Source organism: Hippoglossus hippoglossus, chromosome 3 (genome assembly GCF_009819705.1).
Source record: "Hippoglossus hippoglossus isolate fHipHip1 chromosome 3, fHipHip1.pri, whole genome shotgun sequence".
NCBI lineage: Eukaryota > Metazoa > Chordata > Actinopteri > Pleuronectiformes > Pleuronectidae > Hippoglossus > Hippoglossus hippoglossus.
The window spans coordinates 3,081,076-3,107,126 of record NC_047153.1 but is presented as its reverse complement, the minus strand read 5'-3'; the positions used below and the strand labels follow the sequence as shown (position 1 = coordinate 3,107,126).

At 44.8% G+C, this 26,051-nt stretch overlaps 1 protein-coding gene across 4 annotated transcripts in view; it reads right to left on the bottom strand.

Annotated features, from left to right (window-relative positions):
* The window catches only part of mpped2a (metallophosphoesterase domain containing 2a), a 55,814-nt gene extending 33,714 nt beyond the window's left edge, over positions 1-22,100 (bottom strand). Inside the window, exons 1-3 of one of the 4 annotated variants that reach the window (XM_034569575.1) lie at positions 21,561-22,100; positions 18,754-19,028; positions 1,532-1,713 (exon numbers count right to left, since the gene is read on the bottom strand). In XM_034569575.1, coding sequence (XP_034425466.1) covers positions 1,532-1,713; positions 18,754-18,866 — 295 coding nt within the window. In that variant the 5' untranslated portion in view covers positions 18,867-19,028; positions 21,561-22,100. Of the gene's footprint in view, positions 1-1,531; positions 1,714-18,753; positions 19,029-20,066; positions 20,349-21,560 lie in introns of those variants that run through there. The other 3 variants (XM_034569570.1, XM_034569574.1, XM_034569573.1) reach the window with 3 other exon arrangements.
* Positions 22,101-26,051: the final 3,951 nt, after the last annotated feature.

Here is a 26,051-nt window from a genome sequence, read left to right as displayed (position 1 = left end):
CAAAGTGCCACTTCTTCAGTGTTGTGCATGTAATTGTACAAATGGCAGAATCCAAAGCTTCAATATTTGTCAACAATATGGCACAAAAACTTTTAAACAATCAGTTTACATCAAGCTGGTATTCTTTAAAAAACGCCCTCCAGCGCAGATTCATGTGAAAACAAAAGGAGTCGCAGCTGTGGTGAACATAAACATATGGAGGAGGAAGAGATTCAACAGTTTCCGTGTGAACTGTAAATCAAACCTCAAAACGCTGATGTGAGCGGAGCCCTGGCTGTAATTCCAACAAAACCTCAGGTTTAACGCTCGGCAGAGAAGCAGGGCGGGAGCGCTTTCAGCTAAACGCTGTGCTGAACACGACCAAAACACAGCGAGCAAAACCCAGGGACGGTTGAGAAGTGGATTATGTTGCAGGAGGGGTTTGAAAAGTTCCTATAGATGCCTGGATTATTTTAATTTTATCTTTCTGGCTGTGAAAAGTGGGTCAGTGCTGGAAATCCAGCGGAGCCGCAGTGAATCCAGGCTGACTGCCACTGCTGTCGTCTATAGAGGCAAAACTCTGACAGCCACCTTTCATCTTGACAGGGGGCGAGTGTTTGATTCCCAGAACATAGACTTCGAGAGGAGTTCAACTTCAAGCTTGGTAAAAGCTAAACGTCCAAAACATAACGGATTCTTTCAACAAAAAAAAAAGCAGGTTTATAATTTCCACAGTGTTGTTGCAGTTATTTCTCACTGGATGTTAATAATTATCCTTCGTGCAGAGAAGGTTCGTAACGAGATGGAAAAATAACAGATTTTTTTTTTTAGATAAACACCAATCTCACATCTTTAATTCCTTCTACTTCAAACAACATCACATTTCGTGTGGAGCCGCCTTCTTTTCATCTGAGCATAAACAGCACGGTGAATTCTCCTGTCATCCGTTTTTTTTTACAGTCCACGTTTATTTGCCGCCCATCAGACAGCGAGACACATTGAATATGCACAACTTTAGATGCTAACACAACGAAATTTACTTTTTGTTCAGTCGTTCAGATATCGTGTTTCTTTCATTAGTTTAAAGAGGCTGTTTGTATTTTCACCTGCGACGGACAAAGACTAACAATTTGCTCATAAACTGGCGAGTCCAGAGATGAAACCACTGGCTGCTGGGAGTGAAAACACACACAGACAGACACACACACACACACAGCCACACACAGCCACACACAGACAGACACACACACAGCCCAGAGCTCCCTCCCACAGCATGGGGCCAGGAGGATAGGTCAAAGGTTAACTGGAGTAGGGTGTAAGGTCAGAAAGGTTAAACTGGACACTTAAGCGCAGCAGTTGTGAGGTCACCAGGGAAGTGTGGGGGGGGGGGGGGGTATTCATTGTGTGGTCCAGCTACATGTTGTACATGCAACATGTCAACGTGCCTCTGTCCCCCCCCCCCCCCTGCCCATCCTCAGTACACCTCTGACGTACAAGTGTGAAAGCGGTGTGTGTGTGTGCAGATGAATGCGAGTGTTCAGCAGCTTAGTACCTAGCCAGTCGTTGAACTTCTTAACCTCGGAGGGGAGGCCCAGCTCGGTGAAGTCGCCCGTGTGCAGCAGCACGTCGCCGTAGGGCATCTGGATGCCGTCTGTGCGCGAGTGTGTGTCGGACACACACACGAACCTGGTGTGTCCCGCCGGCTTGGGGGTATCATATGGAATGGGGTCCACCCTGAAGAGACAGAGACAGAAAGAGAGTTGGTCAAAGCTGCGCTGGATGAGAACAACGTTAAAGTTACAGATTCTTGACTTCACGTCAGCACTCGGAGCCAATTGGGTGACTGTGAACACTGATGTTCTTTTTAATAACTCGGTGAAAATTCATCGAAAACCTTTTTTCTTTAAAAGGTTGTACAAGTTGCATGTATAACATTCGGAAAATCTGTGGGTAGGTGTGAGCGAGCAGCGTGGGCATCGGCCAAAACAGAGATCTGACAGACGAGACAGAATATGATTGATAGGAGTCATGTTGGAATAACCTAAACCACATTGTTTCCCCAAGTTTGACTATAAACTATACAAGAAACTATAAAAATACATTTGGCTCTTGATATGCTTCCATTGAATTGAACGCCCTGTCACTGTTAACCCTGCGTTTGACCAGATTCAACTTTAGAGCTTGATTCATGAACATTTTCCATCATCATCTTACTGTCGCTAAAAAACTGTTTGCAGCAGCGTAACTCTGAGCTTCACGATATCGATTTGAAAAGGGTTTGACCGTTTTAAAGAAATTCTTGACCCATGAATTTATACATCAGTGAGGTATGTTTAATTCTGTACTGCCACCAACAAAAGGACTAAACACTGCCCGTCTGTGAGGTGAGAAATGTCCCTGTGGTGTCTGCCCTTGCTGTTATTTAGCCATTTTGAACATTATGCTCTATAAAAAAAAAAAAAAGGAGTCAAAGAATTTGCCCTTTCCCCTTTGTTATGTTTTAAAAAGGTGTTCTCGATAAAGAAGCACATTGTTAGGTAATGTATGCTAATGTCAGACTCGTGCAGGGAGCGCTCGGCTGCAAACTGGAGCCGCAGAAAAATCATTTGTTGTTCAAAAATAAATCCCGAGGTCCAGAGAACAAAAACGTGCAACAGGAGCACAGAAGCATCCGAGAGAGAAAAGAGGAGACGTTACAACGGTGATGAATGTGTCCTCTGCGCTGGAAAGAAAACAACCAGCACTCGGGTTGATTTGTGCACACGCGGAGGGCAATGGCTGTTTTGTGGCATCAGATTGGCTAAAGAGACGGTGAATTAAAGCTCGCCTTGTACATTCTATCCATTATCTGAAGGAAAAAAAAAAAAAAAACACTTAGACCCAAGTCTGCCTGGAAAAAAAGCCTTTTTATTCGGCCTCTTTGTTCAGCGTGAGCACGTAAAAAGGAAGAAAACCTGTACTTTTCTGACTGAAAGGGAAGAGGGGGGGGGGGGGAATCATCTTGTCTGTAATTGAAGTCTACAATGTGCAATTCTCCAGCACTCTGCCACTAGACCATTATTTCATTAGAAGGGATGTCACTCTGTCGACAACATCAGACAAATAATCAACACTGCAATCTCCGACCTGACAAGCGCGTGCACACACACACACACACACACACACACACACACGCACGCAGTTAACTCGCACTTGTGCACAAACATGGCGTGAAAACAGCCACGGACGCAGATGAAATCAAAAAGGTTTTTGGAGGAAGAGGTTATTAACGGAGATGGAGAAAATAGGCACCTCGGCACAAAAAGGAAAAATCTCCCTGGCCGGTGGGCAACGTCGCATTTTAAGGGTCTCGTTCCCGGGAAGCGATTTTTCAGTTTCCCCCATTTCTGTGCCTCTGTTGAGCAGAATATCAGATGTGGAAATTGTTCATAAAAGAGCCCTGAAATCTGCTGTTTGTTTTTTTTGAGTTGTACAATCATGCGTAAGGTCACGTCAATGACACTGGCTCAGTGTGTTGAGGGCAACCGCTGTTTCACAAGGTTTCTGCCGGTTTCAACAAGTTCTCAAAGGAGCTATGTCAAGTACAACAAACATTAAGGAATATCATAGTGCCAGAATTACTTATACTTCCTTATAATTGAAAGAAAGGTTGTTGAAACGTCACATTATCTACACACACAGAGACCGCTGGTGTCCACGGTCTTTCCCCCACAGTCGAGCTGAGTGGAACGAGATGTATTCTGACCGAGGTGTTTGTGGATAATCAGTTCTCCGTTTCAAATTGGTCTTGTTTGTAGTTTTATTATCGCAAATTAATATCTGTATCGTTGAGAAAGAACAACAACACACACAGAGAGAGAGAGAGAGAGAGAGAGAGAGAGAGAGAGAGAGAGAGAGAGAGAGAGAGAGAGAGAGAGAGAGAGAGAGAGAGAGAGAGAGAGATCACAAACTGTGGAGGCAAAACATTCAAACTCATTTTAAACTGCAAAGCAAGTAGCGTTAAATGAACGTTAACATAATTAAGACCTACCGGAACGTATTTAAGACCTAGCACGTCATATTTAAGACTTTTTAAAGCCTAAAATTCAGATTAACACGGAAACCCTCGTTTGAACTCCACCCAGCATCTGTGCTCACTGTGGCCAGAAGTCTGGAGTAGGGGTGGGCAATAAGGATAACATCTTTAATTATGTTTCACAATTGGGAGAGAAATGAAAGGAGAAGCCGCAGTGAAGAGTGTAAGTAAAATGTTAATCCACCGTGAGCCTCAGTGCGTCTCTGAACTCTACTGGAGGGACGAACATCCTTCTTCTGAGGACGGTCCCACATTTGGTCTCAGTTTGGACGCTGCGGGTGGAGAGCGCCTCCCAACACGTCAAAAGAAATCCTCCACAGGTTTTTCAACTGGGTTCGGATCTGGTGCCACACGATTCACATTATTGAGGAATCTGGAAGTTGCATTTCTTCTTGTTTTGTCGCCCGTCTTTATGTCGTAATTAACAGAATAATTTCGGACAAACTGAGAGACGCTTTCTAGAGATAAATAACCAGACGTCAGTGTCTGTTTCTGATCAATCCAGGATTACACCCTTAAAAAGTCACAGTTGCAAAAATCGTGTAAATGAAATTTTTGCCGCATAAAACTCAAATTCACTGATTTACGACCCTGACACCGAACGCCTCACGCCCTGAGATATTAAAAAGGGCTTGATGGCGCATTTCAGTAAAAACGGCCATGCAAAATTAAACTGACAAATTAGTGTCGTCTTGCCGTGCGTGTCCCACAACTCCGAAGTCTAACCACCATTTGTAAGTCACCATCTGTGATCGGTAGCCGCTGTCTGCAGCCTGTGAAGCAGCTGCACACGCGCTGCATCTCAGTCCCCGGGGGGGGGGGGGGCTGTTGTTTCTGCCTCTGCAAAAAAAACGGACGAATCTGAAACAGCGAGCGAGAGGAAGCTGGAAATCTGACTGACACACTGGCTGCGTCGCTGCGTTCAGGGAGACAGCGGCACAGCCAGAGAAAAAACTACACAACCCCTTCATCAATTTAGAAAACAATACTTTCTGGGTTTCTTTGTTTTCTACGACAGTGACTTGAACGTCTTTGGGCATTTGACTGTCGGTGGTGTAAAAATCACGTGTTTGAAGTTGTCACCTCCAGTGCTTGGATGGGAAATTTCTACTGGTTTCTGGCAAACGACAAATTTGATTAATTGACCAAACTAGCTCGGCATCAGGCACTTAGAGCACGTGGCTTCATCGAGGCCTAACAGGCTGCAGCAAACTGCACACTCTCAAAGAAACCCTGAACAGGTCTGATTTCTTTGATTGAATCAAGATCAAAATCCATGAATTATTTCCTGGGAAAATTGGTAAATATGTCAAATTCCCCATCTTAAAACATGAAAGCAAGTGAAAAAAAATAAGTTCCTGAACACTGGTTGTATAGATGAGCCTCCAATCGGCCGGAGCATGGTAACTAGACAGGATTTGTAATCTCATACTGTGGTGAGTGTATCCCCCCCCCGTCTTCACATTGGTGAGTGTAATCATGAGCTTTCAGTTTTGTGTCTGTGGCCTTCGGTCTTCCGGTCATTTCCAACAACGCATCGTCTCGCCTGCCGCCTGCGGTCGGTCAGTAATCGGTAGTTGTTGATCACTGGTTCGGTTTCTCCTCCGAAGCTCTTTCACAGCTTCAGCAGGGAGATCTCAGCAGAACGTCCTGGCCTCCGTATTAAAACAAACTGGACTGAATGAAAGAGGAGCTACAGAGGTAATAATATTTACTATTGACTGTGTGCAGCAAATATGGACACACACACACACACAGACACACACACTTTAACCCAAGCCAGCAGAGCAGCACATACATTGCAGTGCAGCTGCTGATTTGATTTGTTGCTGCATGGACATCTCTCGTCAGGGAGGACGGACAAATGAGGAGACGCATAGGATGACAAAACACACACACACACACACACACACACACACACACACACACACACACACACACACACACACACACACACACACACACACACACACACACACACACACACACACACACACACACACACACACACACACACAGATATATTCATGCATATTAAAAACGAAGTCGAGAGAAAAACAAACAATCTCCATCTCCACCTCATTCCTTTGAGATTTAATCCGCCCAGAGAATGTAAGTAAATACCAGCAGCCCCTATCAATTAGAGCAGGCCCGGGCCAAGAAGCCTTCACAACGGTGCTGCGTCGGTTTCTTCTCACACACACACAGAGACAGAGGGCCCCTGTCTTTCCTGTTAACATACGACTGTATAACAATCTAGAGGTTCATTAGTAATGTATACAGGGGTTCAGGAGTTCAGCCGTGCAGCAGACGCCTCTGATCTATTGTAAACGGAGACGGTGAAAATGAAAAAGTCTTCCTGTGCTGCGGCAGCAGGTAAAAGAATATTCTCCAGCGACGGCCTGATCTGCGCTAGCATGAAGGTTCGTGTTAACATGTCTGAGCTCCGGCGTGACATCAGAAGGAAGACTGCAGAGGGAGAAGAGTGCAGCGGGGGGGGGGGGAGGAGAAATGCTAATGCGCTCGAAGAGGGCAGCAGCACACTCTCAAATCCGCCATGACATTGGAGCTGACACAAAAACCAAGTCTGTGGCTGCAGAAATATCTGCTCGATGAAGAAACGTCTGTGATCATTCAGCGGAGAAAACCTCAGAGCGTCCACTTCAAACCCCCCCCCCCCCCCCCCCTCCAGGAACTCTGCAGACCCTATGGTTGTTAGTCACTTTTATCTGCAGCCATTTTAGGGAAACAAAAAAATGATGTTTCTGCATTGGTGCAACTTCACATTCATTCTTTTTCTTGTGTGAAAATAGTGTCAAAGAGAGAAATACGCATATAATGAGATGACATAAAACATAAAGCAGTCAGAATGATGTATATGATAATGATGTAGGATAATGGGTGAGAGGTGAGACAATGATACGTGTCCATCTTTAGTGGCCTTGGACAAGTTAATGTCTGAGGAAGCGGAGAGAGAGGAAAAGATGTGGCGTTAATACCACAGTGATAATAAATATATGATGTAATATCACGATAATGGTTATAATAAACCAATAGGATATGATTTAATACTGTTGCTATCACCATTAAAAAAAGAATAAGATAAAAAAATATCATTATTAAACGTCACATAATATACCCTATAATATAATAATAACCACTATAATGAGGTGCAGTAGTTCTTAAGCTTACAACAGCCAGGAAATCCTGTGTTCCCATTATAAGAATCCACAGATGGCAGAGGACGTTCTGCGTTCGGGAATGAAAATGAAAATTCAAAACAAATCCAATTTGTTCTTTCATTTGTTCGGGGGAAGCGTCTCCGCAGCCCGAACACCTGAACTCCTGCTTTACTCAAGTCACTGAATGTTACAGGGCAAAGTCAACAGGGATTTTTTTATTGCAACTGGAAACTTAACGCTTCATTATGATGCTATGTTGTGATGATAAACACGACAGCCTGCAGCTACACAATAAAAAAATTAAAAAAAACCTGCATCCTCCACAACTCACACAAATAGCACATTTCTAACATCCATGTCAAAATAAGCCTGACGAGCTCGAGTCGATTCGGCTGAAAAAAAACGCTTGCAGATCTGAAAACTACAAAAGGTAAATATGAAAATCCCCCAGCAGTGTGTGTTTAACCCACACACACACACACACACACACACACACACACACACACACACACACACACACACACACACACACACACACACACACACACACACACACACACACACACACACACACACACACACACACACACACACACACACAGCTGCTGGTTACATGTGTCGAGGAGCAGAGCCCAGTGTGGGAGAGAGGAGTGCTGTGTGATGTCTGTGGGAGGATATTCCGTTTGACGGAGCACACTTGGCTCCGTGGCCTTTTGGAAAAACACACAAGCAAATGGGGTCAAAGTTCAACCCCGAGCTTGCTTCTTCAAACACGACACTTAACTCGCAGCAGATAAGAAGGTTTGCCGTCGCCGTCACTCTCGGACTCGTCGAGCTCTTTGAGGACGCCACATAATCACCGTGATTGATTGCAAGTTTCTTTTTTCCCTCAAGAAAAAAAACCCTCGTACCGGGAAAAAACAAAAACTACAGAGCTCTTCAGTGTTCGTAGAAAAACTCAGTCATCCAATCACTCCGGGAGAGATACATGTATAACTAGGGCTGGCTACAGGAATCACTGCAGAACAGGAATCTGTGCATAACTGAAATGTAAGATTTTATTAGAGTAAAGGATTAAAGCCAATAGAGAGAATCGTCAGGTGAGGCTGGACGTCCCTCAAAGCTTGTGACGTCACCGCTTTCCAAATGTGACTGTTAGAAAAGAAAAACCTCTAAAGATTCGAACCCATTCATAACTTGAATGTCATTAATGACCAGCGTTGGGATGACTGTACAATCAACAGTATGTTTTAAGATTCATTTATTCTGCTGTTAATTACTTCATATGAATAATAAAACTATTAACTTGGCAGAATGTGATTGATTCGGACAGTTGTTAAATCGTTTTTTCTCACTCGTCTCTTCTTGGGAAAGACAAAACCTAGATTTCGTCTGAGACACGTTGTTCCATGAAGTATATTTAAGGTCACAGGTTTCCTATGTGTCTGAGTGTTCCCCACACGACCAAAAACATGAGCATCAATCCGCTGCTTCACCTGCCTGCACGTTTTCTACGAGATGTTGAACCTGGCAGTTTGTTCCCGTTCAGCCACGCGAGCGTCACCGCGGTCGGGTGGCTGATTCCGGGTGATGGCGTTGTGTTTGTTGTTCCAGTTCATCCCGAGGGGCCGGACGTGAGTCGGGTTGTGGGCTCCGTGCAGGACGGTCAAGTTCCACCTCAACAAACTAGACATGAACTCTTTATGGAGCAGGTTTTGTGCATCATGTTGGAAAAAAAAACGTGGTTGAGCAAACTGTTGAAACCTTAACTATGAACCTTATTCATATTAGAGTGGTCAACTATTAAGATTCCCCTCTCCACCCTAAGAACAGCGATGTCCCGACATTACTTGTAGTTTAATATAGCTAATTAAAGCCCCCCCCCAACCTCAGTCCTGACAGGGTTAATGAGGTCAACGACCTCTCAGCTGCCCACTTGTCTCAGACAGAAATACACGTCAATCACAGTTTGGTCTGTGTGTCTATACGTTTTATACCTGCTGCCAGAGGATTAGCCACCAGCTCCTCCTCCTCCTCCTCCTCATCATCTTCCTCCTCTTCCTCCTCCTGCTCCTTCTTTGTTAATGGAGAGTTCCCGCTAATGATTTCTCATCAATGAGGACGTCAGCGAGGGCACATCCACCTCAAACCTCCGGGGTCAAAGGGGGAATGTGGAAAGAGCCGGCTAATCAACTAGAGCTGAACTGCAGTGTTACAGCTAGAAAGGTACTTTTATTCATGTACTTTTACTGCGTTAAACTACTTTCAAAGAGATCGTCTGACAGATTGATCTGTTCATTATAAAACATTTGCTGCAGCAAGTTTTCCTGAAACTATTTGTGCTCTTCAAGTTAATAGTTAATGGCAAATATCATAATTCAGACAATCCGTTAAAAAGTTAAAGCAAGTTTCCTGGTTTTGAATCGGTCTTGTTGGACTGTTGAGCCGTTTCCAGACAAAACGTGCCTTCGATGATCAGAACTAAAATCTCAACCGCTGATAAATAACTGTAAATGCACCAGTGTGCGTCAACGCCTCCCTCAGCGTTGAAATACACAACAAAGAGTGTCAGAGAAAATGTGATGTTTGTGCGTCCACAACACTAAGAGACAAATTCCAAAGCTAATCACAGCCGAACTGAAGACAAAATATAAAATACTGAGCTCACGGATTCTTTTCAACGCTCTTTCAGGAGGAACATCAAAACACAATGCTCCTCGTTTCCTCTTTCTATAACCTCTGCATCGGTTCCCCTCCCCCTCCTATAGACTGACACACACACACACACACACACACACACACACACACACACACACACACACACACACACACACACACACACACACACACACACACACACACACACACACACACACACACACACACACACACACACAGTGCAATACCATTTCTCTGAGAGGAGCAGAGAGCGAGCGCCTCTCTTATCTTCTGCGTTTCAGCTGTCTGCGCTAATTCAATAAACTTCAGAGGAACAAAATGAACACAGGAATAACGGAGAGGGGGTTTGTGGTGGTGGTGGTGGTGGCAGGGAAGGGGGGGCACATGGGAGCGGAGAGCGAGGCAAAGGTGGGAGACAAGAAAACCCAACAGGAACAAGTGGGGCACACAGAATGTAGAATGCTACAGAAAATTAAAAGGAGGCGGAAACACAAGAATTCAGAAATAAAAAAAAAGGTGATTTAATTGATTTAAAAGAAAATATGACGCCCTTTTGTCTTAATCCAAACCCCCCCCAACACCACTCCCCCATTTGTTCGGGGAGGGCGCGTCCTCGTCCTGTTACTTCTTTCATTACGGCTACGAGCACACAAAGCCTGCGCTGGAATATCTGCGGCGGAGAAACCTTCCGGCGCTGCGCTGAGAAATAAATTGCTTCTGCTAATGCCCCTTTCATTATGGCTCAGCCCTTAATTGTGCTGCTGACAGTCTGCCTGGCTGCAGGGCTGATGGGAGGAAGAGTGGGGAGATGGGCACCAAGTGGCTCCAGAGGAGGAAGAAAAACTACCTGGCAGAGTAATGTTCACCTGCACAGACAACACGGCTATAAACAAAGAAACCACGGCATCTGCACTTTACAGCACCGCGGCAGGCGAAGCTCATCGATCTCTTGATGGACACGTTTTGTACTTCAACGCTGTTCTGTCCACCGATTTACTCGCAGAGGAATTAAACTACTTGTTTTCCATTTTCTAAAGATGGGGGGTGCATTCTAGCAGAAAGGAAAAAGGAGCGTCTCAGTGTTCAAGCTTCCATCAGGAGTTAAGCTAAGAAATGATTCGTGTCTATTTGCACACAAAACTTCTTTAAAAAGCATAAACCAGGACTTGCGGCATGAAGAAGTTGCAGAATCAGATCACTCCACCTCTAGTTCATGTCAAAGGGGAAGTCCTCCGCCCGCTACTGTTTTAAAAGCCCCCTCGCTACGAGAAACAACAACCTCCAAGTTGGAAAACTACACGCTGGATACGGCAGGTTCTGACAAAGATTCAGATTGTGCAATCCAACTAAGTTTTCTGTCGTCATTTTAAAGTCAGTGATCACTTCCTCCACCAGCACCACTTAGCAGGGGTGTCACCACTGCATCCAGGGCCCGGGACGACGTGGCTTAAGGAAACACAAACACGCCACAGCATACCCCCCCCCCCCCCCCAATGGCATAATGATAACAGGAGCAGCCAGACCCTTCTCCGTCCCTGACACAGCGCGGTGGAGATACGCCCGGCTATACAAGACGAGGGAGGAAATTACATCATCGGGAGATCGTGCCCTGCGATGCCAGGCTCTGGAGGCTGAGAGGCCCAAAATCCCAAAGACATCAAAAGGGCTTCAATCTGAAAAACAGCAGACCTGTCCAATGTCAACTGTCACTTAACCGCCCCCCCCCACTCCACTCTCACTACCAACACCGCCACCGCCATCCCGACGGGCTCCACCGGCAGGTCAGGGGTGGAGAGGGAACTTAATCAAGGGTTCTCCTGTTACAAAAGCCCCTTCACTCCTGCCGACGAGCAGCAGCAGGCCGACAGAAAGAAAAGGCCACAACATGGGACTGGTTCTTTGTTCTCAAGAGAGAAGGTCTGACTGCTGCGCCTCCATTAACTGTGTGCCAGTAAATAAAGGAAGGGAAAGGCGAAGTGCGAGGTGAACATGAGGCTGCACTGATTGGACACTCTTTTCTTATGCACCACTAATCACTGATTTCCAGGCTACTGAGGTGTTTTCAGTCCCCCCCCCCCAAAAAAATGCTCTGTTTACTTCGCGTTACTTATTTTTTACCAAGAACACATGTAGATTTAAGAGTTTCAATTGAGTTCGACCCTGGATCCGACTGAACCATGGTTCGGCTCAGACCTTCCGATCAATCGCAGGAAGTAGAGACAGCATTAAACAAAAGAAGAAGAAAAACAAGAGGAAGGAGTCTTCCCCTCCGACGATATGTTTGAGCCACGAGGACGTTCATTTGAACTACTGCGACTGAATTCGGCGATGCTGATAGTAATACCATCATGTTACCATGGCAACGAAATTAACTAAATGACCAGGATCACTCGTGGTATCGACTCAAACAGAAAGAATAAAACCAGTCAGGTCCAGGTAGACGCAGCCCACAGACAAAACTATTCCGTGCGCTCCCTAAATTACAACATCAAACCCAAAGTAACCAGATCAAATGGAAAGAACTGGACGAACACAATCGGGCTTGTTTCAGACTTTCAGCTCAGAAAACGCCCCAAATCATCCACCACCCTTTTCTGTTCGGTGTGTGTATCCTGGCACTGGAGCACAGGAACCTTAATCCGGCTCAAAAAGTCGACTGCATCGCTTGTTTTTTCAACCTATTGGACCCGTTTGAATCAATAAAAAGGGATCGAAGATGTGGGTCGAGATTTAAAAGTCCCTGCAACAACGTGCAACTGACCAATCCTGACGGCTTGACACATAAGGAGGTGCAGAAGCAGCAGAGAAAACTCACAGTGGAAAATCAGGGCCACATGCAACACACGCACAGATCAGTCAAAGGCCCCTCAGCACGTTTTGGTTTGTGAAAGTGCATCGTCATCTCATCGTCTGTCTTCTGGAGACACGACCACAAACAAGAACAGACCCTAGATGGAGTTCACTCTCAGATTTTTTTTCGCCGCACCACAAACTAATAAAACAACTGTATTGTAACGATTACAGCAGAACAGTAAAAGCCAGACACAGGCCTCGTACCCGCTGCTACTTGGAAAACTGCAAAAAGAGAAAAGTAAAAACAAATGTTCAGGCTCAAACGTGAAATGTGACAGTTATATATATTTCTAAAAGCCAAGACAAATGTGTGTTATCTGTCGTTACGATGACAACGTTCAGCAGAAGGAGAAGTGGAGGAGGTGGAGACGCAGCAGAGCGTCGTCGGCACAAGATGACTGGTTCTCCCTCCAAAAATCACGAAAAGCTAAATGAAACTTTGAGCGTTCCCTTGTTCATGTTTCCATCAGAGGCTCGATGCAGCGAGTGGAGGGTGAGAAACTGACACGGGGAGCTTTAACTCATGTTTTCAACAACTTAACGATCTGAGCAATATTTTATCTCTAAAACAGCTGCGGAGGAGTTTGACTACACAAGTTTTAACTTGTTTTCCACAACAAGATGCAAGAAAATGCAGATTTCTGTGCCAAAAATGAACATGTATCATTGTGAGCTGTGAAACTGGATCTGTTCCTCTCGCTGTGCAGAAACACGTCCAATAAAAATCATAATTCCAAACTATTTCCTTTACCACTTTTACAGCATTATTGCAATGTACCAAGACATGGAAATAAGGCACATAAAAAGTCCTGAAGGAGTTCATTAATAAAAACCAGGACGCTGTTAAGATGAATGTGTGATTCTGGTGCCGTTTCCTCGCCAGCTCGTGTCAGAACATCCACGTGTATGGATGCAGGCGGCGGAGTCTTTAAATGATTCATATTTATGAGCTCCTCAATTATTCAGAAGGCGGGAATAATTAACAAGGCATCTGGAGGAGTTTGTTAAATGTGGATTTTTTTTTTTGTGGAGGGAGAAGGGGGGGTTGTTAAAGAATTTTCATTTACCAGGAGTAAAATTAATGTATTGAGCTCAGGTGTCTGGGATGAATTATGTTTTTAAATAAATAACCATATATAAAAAGGAATAGATTATTTAACAGTGTTTTCAGGAGGCGTCTCCTCTTTGTTTACAAGTGTAAAGACGGTTGTTGTTTTTTTTACCTTAATAAATCAGGTAACCACAACAACTGCACTTCTCTCTCTCGGTGCAATGTTTCCAGTTTACTCCCAGAGGTGAAATTCATTTTAGAAAAACTGGTTCATCTGAATACAAAAGAATACAAATTAAAACACCACACATCCTGAGGTGGCTGGTTATTGTATGATACACTCCTAGTAAAAAAAAGAAATCCACCGGCCCACTTATGTGGCAAGTACGAGTGCATAATTTTATGTTATTATGAGAAGTAGTAAGTTCCCTTTTCTATAGGTAATAAAAGGAAAATTGGGATTAACAATCTCACAATAGTTTGAAAGTGTGGCACTTAAAGCATTACTGGGTTACAGCATCCTGGCATTAGCACGGAGAGGTGTTCAAGTGATTTTCGTTACCATGTCGACAAAACTTGGATTTGAAATTCAGATCAATTTTAAAGCCAAAACCCCCCCAAAAAAATAAAAAGGCAAAAACAGACGACACCAAGGTCCATAATCACAAAATGTCTCCAAACTGGAAAAAACGAATCGGCAGAGAAACTGATAATGAAAATAACCACAACTTGCAGCCGTACTGGGATTGTACACGGCCCCCCCGGAGATTAAATGTTAGGAAGAAGCAAAGTTCAACTGTTGAGATCAAAATATGGTTCGAGCGAATCGTCGCGAACCTTCTTCCTGAGACCGATAACGGCAATTGAGGCCTTTTAAAGCGTCTTCAGTCAAGACGTCTTCGAACTATTTAAACGCTCTCAAAGTCCTTCTAGTTTCAGCTCTTGTCGGTTTGTCCGTCTGCATGCGAGCGTCGGGCCTTCCCACAGTCTGGCCTCGATCCGGCTCAAATTGGATTCGAAGCCATTAGGAGTCCCAACTCGAAGCATCTGTTCCAAGTTGCTGAGCGTTTCGTTTCACGTGACGACGACGAGCTGGCTGAAGAAAGAACGAATGAAGAGAAAGACAGAAAAAAAAAAAAAAACACACACAGACGGAGCAGAAAAATAAACCAGACATAAACAGGGCTGGACTGAGTCTGTCGCTCACTCACAGACAAGAGTGAGACGTCCCATGCTCTGAAGAAGGGCCACTTTGACTCCAGGGTCACGTTCCACAGCATTAGCCTGTAACTGCCACTGTGTGTGTGTGTCTGTGTGTGTGTGTGTGTGTGTGTGTGTGTGTGTGTGTGTGTGTGTCAGTCTGGAGTGTGTACACGCTCTACAAGAATGTTTTCAGATGTGGTTCAGAGAGCAAAACCTTCCACACCGCACAAAAGGTACTGCTGTACTCCATCACACAAATCTAAATAATCTGTGTAAGGGCAGGGGGGGGGGGGGGGAAGAACCATTAAGGCACGGATAGTATTTCAAACGGCGCAGCGACCGCCTCACTTGACTTATTTTTTTCCTCCCTCTCCTGCGTTGCTTTCAGAGAAGCAACAACTTTATTTATGCCCAAATACTGTGGATGCAGTGAGAGAGGAACCTAGAACAAGTCGGATCATTATCTCTCCAATCTAAACAAGCCTTTACTTTCCCAGAACAGAGCTTGTATTCTATAAGCACTTCAACATAGTGGGGGGATGGGAGAGAGAGTGTGTGTGTGCGTGTGTGTGCGTGTGTATGCGTGTGTATGTGTGTGTGTGCGATCCCAGGGTTCCCAGTCTGAGTTTAAGAATGACAAAGTAAAACACTGCAGGCTCTGTGGAAGCCAGGAAACAGCCTAATGTATTTATCCAAACACATATCTGCTGAGAGGCCCCGCGGCTCCAACACATCCCCTTCCTACAGGGGCTTCACCTCCACGAACTACCACAGTGAAGATGGGAAAATCAGCAGGGCCGCACATTACGGGCAAAAAGCGTTTATACCGATGAGCTGGACGAACGTTTGGATTATTTGTTCCACGTTTCAGGACATTTGACTGCATTTCTGCACCTTAAACACAGTCACTCTGTCATGGCTGCATTTGCTGGAGCAGCAGATGCTAGAAGACTCCTCCTGCTCCGACTCCTTCTTACTAAATAAACAGCTGCTTTTTATAGCTACAGAGGCAGAAATCATCGGCGATGTTTTTGTTTGTCGACACCTGGAATAAAACTAAAGCGTCTCCAGATGAGGATCCACTTATATGAGACTTTCATTTTCAGGGGTTTTCCTCCAAAGCAGCAGGTAGATCCATTCATTCCCACTCTGCTTGTTTCCTCCACTTCCCGACGTAATGTTTCTTTTATGCAATGTTAATCCGCTGAACTTTGCTTATGGTCAACTGGTGCAGCACTTCAGAATAAAGAGGACTTTCCAGGGAACTGAAAATAAAAGCCACCAATGTCCCTCAGAGCAGGATTATATAGTAAGAAATAGAAAAACAACTTTATGGAGGACGTTTTATTTGAAAGCTTTTTTTGTACCGTCTCGTATTTTCATTATCAAAAAAGAGAAAAACCGAGGGAGCCTCTTCAAACTAGAATCTGTTCAGATGAACCGGGCGCTGTGTCTACCCTGATTCATATTGAAGCATTTGGCCTGATTTATTGCCGCCTTTGTCAACCATTAAAACAGACTGACGTAACACAAAGTGCGAGGTGACCTTGTCTCTCTTTCCACATCCGTGGCGCCGACGCTCGCTGCGCTGGCAGCCCGGCCGCTCACAGCTGAGGAATCCCAAAACAACACGGCGGTACAATAATGTGAACGCTGCCAACACCGGGAGGGAGGTGAGTGTCCCATTTAGCTGTTTACACAAGTCCACGATTTGACTGTCACCTCCAAAATAATCCTGTTTACATGAATGTGATCATCCAGAGAGAATTGTGGGAATCAGAGTGTCTGAGGTAAATAAGATGAAACAACAACAACAACAACAACAACAACAACTTGTTTGGCAGATGTCGTCGAGTCTCCAGAGCGAAGCAGTGTGTGTGTGTGTGTGTGGTGTCTGCAGCTCTCGAGAGATCTCGCCCCGCTGCCCGAATCCTCCTCTACAGCTCGGATTCATCCGGCCTTTCTCCAACAATTCCCGATGCTTCTGTCCCTGCATCACGTCACTCTCCCTGCTATAGCTGCCATCTTGGTTCAACCATGGTGCGGATTGCAAATTCCCTGCACCTGAACGCAACACGGTGACTGAGCACATGTTCAACCCGACTTCAGAGTCTTTCCAACGTCATTCGTGACGTTGTCTTTACTTGAATCTCATCTTTAACTTCAGTCCGACCAGAATTTATGCAACAAGACCTAAGGTTAAGGTTTTTGATAATTCTGCTGTTTTGAGGAAAGATCTCAGAAGAAACTGACGGGAGTTCAAAAAAACATATAGTTGAGAAAAATGACTATTTTAGTGAATTCTAAAACAGTTTGCATCTCTTCTTGAGACTTGACACGCTGTGATATTCCCATTTGGCCTTTTGTTAAAAGGGGGATAAATGGGAATGAGCCTAACTGTGATTTTCCCCTTAACAATTTAATTATATGTCAGGATGGCAGATTTGTATTTATCTTAGTGTCAAATCCATAACAAAGAGAACAATGGCACTCACGTAATTAGTGCACAGTGTTTGCTCGGGCTCCATTTTCACATCCAGCGTCTACTTCGCACAACTTAAGTTCAAGTTGCTCTGATGCATAAAATCTGCTCAAATAAGCTTCATATTTCATTTATTTAGGCCAAAGATTTTATCGATTCCTGATTTGTTGCAGCTGCAATTTGGAAAATGCCAAAGAGGAAGTGAGAAGACAGTAGAGGTGATCAAAAACAAATGAACAAGCATCTAGAAGAGTCCAATCCAACCAAAGTTACACAACAAAGAATAAAAGTTCAATCAAGCTACACAACACGACACTACACTACACACCGCTGCAGGTTAACTTTTTACTCGTCGCTCTCAGTGCATATAAAAGCTCTCAAACAACCTGCACATGTAACCACAACCACAACAACAAGCAGTCACAGGCCTTTCATCAAAAGCTCAAAACCGCCGTAACTGTGAGAAGACACAAAGCGAGCGGCAGCTCCGAGTTAGAAATCGGTCCAGAGATAAAAAACACCCGGCGCTCTGATGAGTGTTTGCATGTCGAGGGCTGATGGGTCACAGCGCTCTGACCCACTAATGAGAGGCAGAGCATAACCACATCAGACAAGAGCAACACTAAGCAACTGGTCTTATAAATAAATAACAAGAGCGGCCTAATGCGAAAAAAGTATCCGTGCAACAACATGGCACAAATGATAACGGCCTCGTAATACGACCACGACAAGCGGCAGCACGCCGTCCGTGAGGCGCAGCAGGGAGGAGAAACATTCTGAAGAGCTTTCACTCTTTGTCTTTCAAACGACATGTTTCACTTGCCACAAACTTTTTAAACAGTAATATTCAATTTCAACAATAGCATTTGTAACTTTGTTTTGTCCTCTCTGAGCCACCTTACCCTCTCTGAGCTTGAGCCAATTAAATTCAAGTATAAACAAAGACTCTGCATCAAAGAGGCTCCTGATTGGCTTCCTGTCGCAGTGCATAATTTCTGCAAAGCTGCTTTTTTTTTTTTTTTTCAGTGTCCGGATGTTCTGGATAAAACTTCATATAAAACCCCCTAAAAGTTGAATTAAAATATAAATCAAATGTGTTTTTAAATTGAAAATAGGCAGAATGCAATGAATGGAAAGTCAGGTAAACTTGATTTTAGTTGACAAGTTCGTCGTAGGTGATCCACAGTGTGTGTGTGTGTGTGTGTGTGTGTGTGTGTGTGTGTGTGTGTGTGTGTGTGTGTGTACTTACATGTGGACATGTGGAGGTTGGAAGCGGCTCTGGTTGATGTTATAGTGTGTGAAGGCCTGTGTGGGGTTGGAGCTGTACTCGTCCACCGCGATGGTCACTTTGCCATGAGCCATCCTTCCGCCGTTTGGACATGAGACGCCGTTCGTTCACCGGGATTCAGCAGCGAGCCGTGCAGCAGTCATCCTTCAGCGCCGCTCAACGAGCCCAGGGAGAGTCTCCCAGCAGCAGCAGCAGCAGCCACCCGGCCGACCGACTCGACCACGACAAGCTGCAGTCTGCACCGAAAGGAGGGAGACACACACACACACACAGTCATCAGCTGCTTTTAAACAGGAGGCATGCACTGAGCGGGTCAACCCACTAACACACATTTAAACTGTTCACAAAATAAAAAACCAGGAGGAAAACGACCCTGAGGCTGCGGCAGAGACACAGACAGAGCAGATGTCAAGTGAAGGAGGGGATCTTTTTCTAATAATCAATAAGCACAACATGTGTTCTGTAAATATGCATCTACACATTTCTTATTTGGCTTCAGAGAACACAAAGTTCCTTTTCATGTCGTGCCACCATTTCAATTTGCAAGACATCCCTGCAGCACCTTAAACAAAACCTCTAACCATTCTTGGTGAAACCCTAATTAATACGAAATGCAGTAAAGTGAGCTAAAGCATAATTAGCACATTTACTCAACCTTTCCAAACAATATTCTGCTCATTTAAAAAGGATTTAAAAGCTTGTTAAAAGGTTTGCAATCGTCTTCTTTCAGAACAACTTCACACTAAGATTGCTCAGGCGTCAGATTACAATCTCCAAGGCACGTTTTTTTTTTTTAAATTGCTGCTCATAACCTGCTTTGGTTTTTTTTAATGCAAACTAATAAATGTAAAAATTAAAATTAAAAACCCCCACTGCAGGCATGTCCTCTGGGGCATCAGCCTGTTGGAATTAAAACAAACCTAGAAAGAGGCGCTGCAGGTAGCGTCTCTGCTGGTGATCAAATTGTTGCAAAGCCTTTCAATAAAACATGAAATTCTCCACAACCCATGCATGAAACAGCTTCTGCCTCCCTGCTGACAATTTACCTCTAACACGCAAAAAAAACAAAAAAACAGAAAAACAAAAGGATGTGCTGCGTTCCTTCCAGGCCTGGTGCAGCCGCAATAAATCCCCCAACTGAACTGCGCTCGCAATAAATAGAATACGATGCACTTTTAAAAAATTTTAAATTCAGGAGAAGCAGTAAAAAAAAAATGTTAAAGAAAAAGGAAAAGCAGCTGTGTAGGTTTTGCATTTCCAGGCTGCTCACTCACCGGACTTGGCTGTTTGCTCCCTGAGCCTCCTCCTGTCTGACCTCCCTGACTGATAGCAAAGTGGCCACTGTGGGCTTTGACAAGCTTTATATACCAGACCTCCTGATGCCGCCACAGCCACCACACGAGGAGGAGGAGGAAGAAGAAGAGGAAGAAAATGCACTTTAAATTTACAAATCTGTCATCTCTCTCTTTTTGGAGGGAAATCTGCAAGCTCCAGAGTTCATTGAGACGAGCTGAGTAAAAAAAAAAAAACAGCTCTGACCTCCGGATGAATATCTTGAACAACCGCCCCCCCAAACGTGGAGCTAAAGAAAATGTCCTATTTCCACCGAAAAAGAAAATTGATTCATGTTTTCTGGGTCAACCGGTTGCTGCTCTCTGTGACGTGTGCTATGAATTATAGTGTGAAAGATTTATGCCAGCCGAGATAGAAAGGTAGGTAAACTCATTTCCAACACACACACACACACACACACAGAACAAAGTGAGTGTTAAGCAGCTGCACAACACAACACAACAGTCCTGAAAAGTTCCAATGACATGTGTCCAGCTCTTGTGAATCCTTCCTGGGGCCTTCTAGAAATTAATAAAAACAATAATTTAACCCCCCTCCCCCCCTGCACACACTTGTCCCTGGATCACTTCACTACTGAGGAAAAAACCCTAAAAAAATCTGGAGTGCAACTGCTGCGGATCCTGGAAAATGTGCAGTTTATTTGCACATGCAGGCCGAAAAAAGAGCTGAGGACGGATTTGTGTGCAGCATGCCTCACTGTGTGTGTGTGTGTGTGTGTGTCTGTGTGTGTGCACGTGTGTGTCTGTGTGTGTGTGTCTGTTTGCACCTACCTTATGGCTACAGTAGCAGCAACTAGCTCTCTAGCTTAGCCTGCTGCTAAACCTGCCCTGGCAATAATAGATTTTTTTTAATTTTTTTATTATCATAGTTTTTTTTATTGCTATGCACGGGTTAGCTGCTGTAACACAACCAGGCTGCACACACACGCACGCACACACGCACACACAGGCAGTGCTGTGGCTGCATCTCCACACCGTGTAGCTAACTTCGCGCGGAGGGATCACTCCGGTGCAGCAGAGGGGGCGAAGGCGAAATAGATTGACCCCGTCTGGTAGCGTGCATGTCGGCTACACGGTGCGAGAGCGACGCGCCGCGCGCCTGCACAAATCAAAAAAAAATTAAAAATAATAATAATAATAAAAAGATTTATAAAAAAAAAAAAACCCCAGGATGGAAAAAGAGAAAGATCCGCGCGATGCTCTCCCTCCTCCCCCGGTGAAATGCAGCGCAGCGCCGGGGAGGCTAACCTCCTGCTCTCCCTCCCGGATGACAAGCCACCTTTCAACCGACGGCTTTGTGTCAGGGATCCCTCCTTCTCCTCCCGGGTCCGCTCCCTCCCGGCCCCGGTGCTCCCCGGTGCTCCCCGGTGCTCCCCCCCACCCCAACAAGCAAGCAAGGCGGAAAGGTTGCTCTACCTTTGGTGGTTGCTTTTTCAGAGCGGGTGTTTTTTTTGTTTGAATCTGCCCGGAGGTGGAGTGTCGGGTCGGGGTCGCCCTCTACGCGGCGGTGGAGGCGGAGGGACGCGGGTCCATGCGGCGGCGGCGGCGGCGGCGGCAGCAGAAGCCGGAGGTTGCGGCAGTCTGGGCGGGCAGGGCAGAACCTTCGACCCGGCGGGACCTCTCTCCTGTGGGTAGGAACCAGACAAGAGAGCGGAGGAGGAGGAGGAGGAGGGGGGGAGGCAGAGAGAGAGAGAGAGAGAGAGAGAGAGAGGGAGAACGAGAACCGGAGAGGAGGCAGAGAGACGCAGGCGGACAGCGGGGAGAAGGAGAGCGAGGCTCGGTGCAGTGAGACGGAGCCGCCGCTGGGGTCAGAGAGCACCGGGAGCCGGGAGCGAGCACAACCCCCCGCCACCTCCCCGTGCGCGCGCCTTCACCGGCGGGCACACGCACGGCGAGGAGGCGCGGGAGGAGGAGGAGGAGGAGTTCGTGCAGCGTTCACGTGCTGTGGGAAATAATAACATGCACCTCACACGCACGCACACACACACACACACACACACACTAATAAATGCTTCAGTATTCAACATGCAGGAAATAATGCCAAAGCAGAAATGTATAGAATTAATATAAATAATAATTATATTCACGTATTAATGGAATCCACTTTATATTTCTATATTTTACCACGTCAACATTTCAGAATCAGAAGATAAGATATGACCTTATAAAAAGGCAATAGAATACAAATTAAAAGTGCTGAGCATGTACATTATATACAGAATCATAATCAGGTTTTATTGCCCGAGCAGGTTTACGCCTACAAGGAATTTGCTGTTTTGCAAGTATAAGTATAAAACATATGAAAATACTATAAACACAAGAGACTGGATTTTTGCAAAGTTCAGTTATTTGCCACAGGAAGTTAAAGTGTCACAGTCACAGGCAGGAAACCGTCCAGGGATGATTTTAGTTTTACCAAAACAGTTTAATTCCACACGTTCATTTAAAGGGGAAAGTTCACCCAAAAATGAGAATTCCCTCTTTATCTACTCACCATTATGCCGATGGAGTAAACGGTGACCGATTCTTCACACGTAGTAAAAACAACAGAAAAGAAAAACACACAAAATGCCTCTGTGCCGCTCGTGTTGTGTCATCCAAGTGTCCGGAGGAACCAACGTTCACATTCGACTTGAAACGGCCTCATTGACGCCGTGTTTCGGAACCTAAATATCCTCTGATATCATCCTCCTAGTGATCCAGAGCTTCAAAGACATGAAGCCCAAAACATCTCAGATACGAACACTGCCATCTTGCGCCGACCTCAGCTGCCATCGGTGTTATAAGAACCACCTCAAATGACAGAAACCATCTTTAAAATACATGTATTTGACGTTCAGTTTTTAGTTCGGTCCACGTCCCATCCACTGACATGGAGGAGACAGGATTTACAACCTATACTGCAGCCGGCCACCAGGGGAACAATGGAGATGTTTTACTTACGGGGAGCCGTCATGTCGTCCATCTTCATTCACATTGTACCAAATCGGTTCAAACATTTCTAACTGGCCTCATTTGCACTTTGTTCAAAAAGTTAGCTGGTCGCATTCATGAGGTTTTGAATTCTCTCCGATTGGAAAACAAAGCCCAGCCTCCGTCGCCCTGCTCCTCCTCCACCTCCTGGAGACACGGGGAACAGGAACATCCACCTACATGCTTTTGAATCGATTGTTTTCTCTGTGTGTGTCTCTGCCGGCCCCGAAGAAAAGGTGTCACTGTGACAGGTTGACTTCAGGCTGCAAGGCTTCATGTCAATGGCGTAAAAAGAAGCGTATTGATTCCATCCCATGAAATCTTATGCAGAATTCAATAATGTGGTTGCTGCACCTTGAACTATGCACACACCGCCTTGTTTGTAAACCAGCGTTCACATGCACTGGAACCAATTGATCGTCTCGATGATAATAGACAGTAACGGGGGATGTGTTTTTTACTAGTAAATTGGACCTTGGATAACTGTGACACCTGGAGGCCACACTCTCTGTTCGAGCACAAGGTAACATGCATGCTCCTCTGTAGGAAACTGTTTGGTGCAAATCGTTGACCTGGAATATTTCTCCGTGAGATCACAGATGTGTGGGAAAATGGTGGCAGAGTGTAGAAGGTGTTGTGAAATCTCTGATTAGAGGAAAGCACTGCCCCTTTGGGTTCGCAAGTAAACAATACTAATGAGTACCTGTGGGAGAGCTTCACACAACCTGAACTGGGGCAACACGGATTCCAAACTGGGAGAATCCAGCAAATCGGATGATTGGATGTAAAAAAAACGTGTCCTGATCATAAGGTTTAAGTCGCTGATTATCAATTCACTGAATTATAACGAAGAACAAACAAGCAAACACACCTGAACTCATGTGTCTCACGTGTCTTTTGTTTCGTTGTGTCAATTATCAGGTTGGACGTGTCTGGATATTTACACAACGGGCTTGTGTTCCCATTATTGTTCATAAGGATTTACAGCTGCCATGTAAATGTCTTCATTGAACTTTATATTACTATGTTGAAGCACAGCTTCAGTTTTAGTCTCAGTTAGCTGTTGTATTTTGGTATCAACTATGTGAGCGGAATATAGTTTTCAGTGCATCACGGGGTTGTGCAAACTGTGATCTGTGATTATGAGCTACACAAATATAAGTGATTAATAGGTTAATAGGTTATTTAAGTATTTAATTGGTTAATTGGTTAATTGGTTAATTGACTGTTACCCTCTTAGTGAAGGAAGCAGTTTGATAGAGACAAAAACGACCTGCATTGACTGTGGCACAGGAACTCAAAGAAACCGGAAGGTAAGAAGCAGGAAACATTAAAGTACAGTTAAGTTAAGAATCTTCGAAGAACTATTCATGGACAGTTTTCTGGAGAAATCCTCGTCGCTACAGACAAACCCGATGTGAATATTGCCTCAGCCTTTCTCTCAAGAGTTACCGTCATTATCAGTGTGAGTCGATATAGAAAAGAATCGATTGTAAACAGGAAGTACCGCTTGTTCTCTTCATCCACACCTTAACGTCCTTTTCATATTCTATCACCTTCAGTTAACACTCAGATGTAAACTGACTCTGTTCATTAGTTCATACACACGGAGCTTGTTTCCCTCCACTCGGCTGTAATCTCTTAATCCTGTAAAACCTGTTACTAAATATCGCTGCGTGTTTTTGTGTTTTTTTGTGGCCTTGGCTGACTCCAGTATAAAGTCTTAAATACAGGAGTGTTCAGAGGCATAAAGAATAAATAAATGTGCAAAATAATCACGTTGACATCAACAGCATCAACTCACACACTAAATAAAGTGTGATGAAACTAATTTGTGAGACGTGCCCTGTACAACATTTACATAATATCATTAATTTAGAAAACACAGTTGTGTATCATGATGAATCATTTCCGTGTTTTTCTTTTGCACCACTTTCTGCTGAATGAAGATGAATGATAATGTTGAATTGCCGCCCGTCCCCGAGTTCAGCAGCGATTCAAATCAGTCGGGGGGTGGGGGGGGGGGAATGAAAGAATTAATTTGTCAGTGCCAAGGCTATACCTTTTAATACACTGATGGGATTTCTGATGAGAAAAGGCTCCATAATGGACTCATCTGAGGGGCTCTGCCACATTTACATGTCTGCTGGTCGAGGCAGCGCCAGCTTTTTCTTTTTCTGTCTAATTTTACTGACATGCTTCAATTTCCCAGGGCCATCGGCGCGCTCCCCGATGCCACAACAGCCCTACGAGTCATTTCCATTTGACTTTTCTCTTATCTGCGCCAAAAAAAAAAAAGGCATTTCCATCTACTCGCCGGCGGCTGTTAATGTGAAGGCAGGGTTTAAATTTTATGTGGAGAGGCCACGTTTAAACATTTGACCAGCGTTTGTTCTCCTGGCTGCATATAGGAAACTGATGATAGATAGGGGACCAAATGTCAGAGAAGAAATGGCTTTTGCCATGAATGTTTTATTCAGCCCCGTGTCGCGGCGATCACATTTATACAATAGAAAATGTAAATGTTATGCAGAGTATTAAAAAACACTATATATTTTATGACCTTCTATAAAAGAGCAAAATTACTTTCCATCCAAATAAGGCAGAAATGAAACACATATTTAATAGGAGTGTGAAATAGGAGTGTGAGCTGCTTCAGGAGGCAGAGGCTGATATTCACTTAACCCGCCGGCTGAGGCTCTAACCTGCACAGATTTATGCCTGTCTGCGGCGATGCCTGTCTCCCCTGCCCGCCGTGCAGTGGATAAATAAAATGGAGGCCTGTCTGTCTGAGAGGCCCAGCCACAGACAGGCAGGAGTTGGGTTTTTTAAATGTTAATGTCATTCAGATTTATGAGAGGCAGATAGACGGTTGCTGAGGGTGAGGAGCGCTCGATGCTGTTTATGTCATTGAAATGCACACAGACAGAAAAA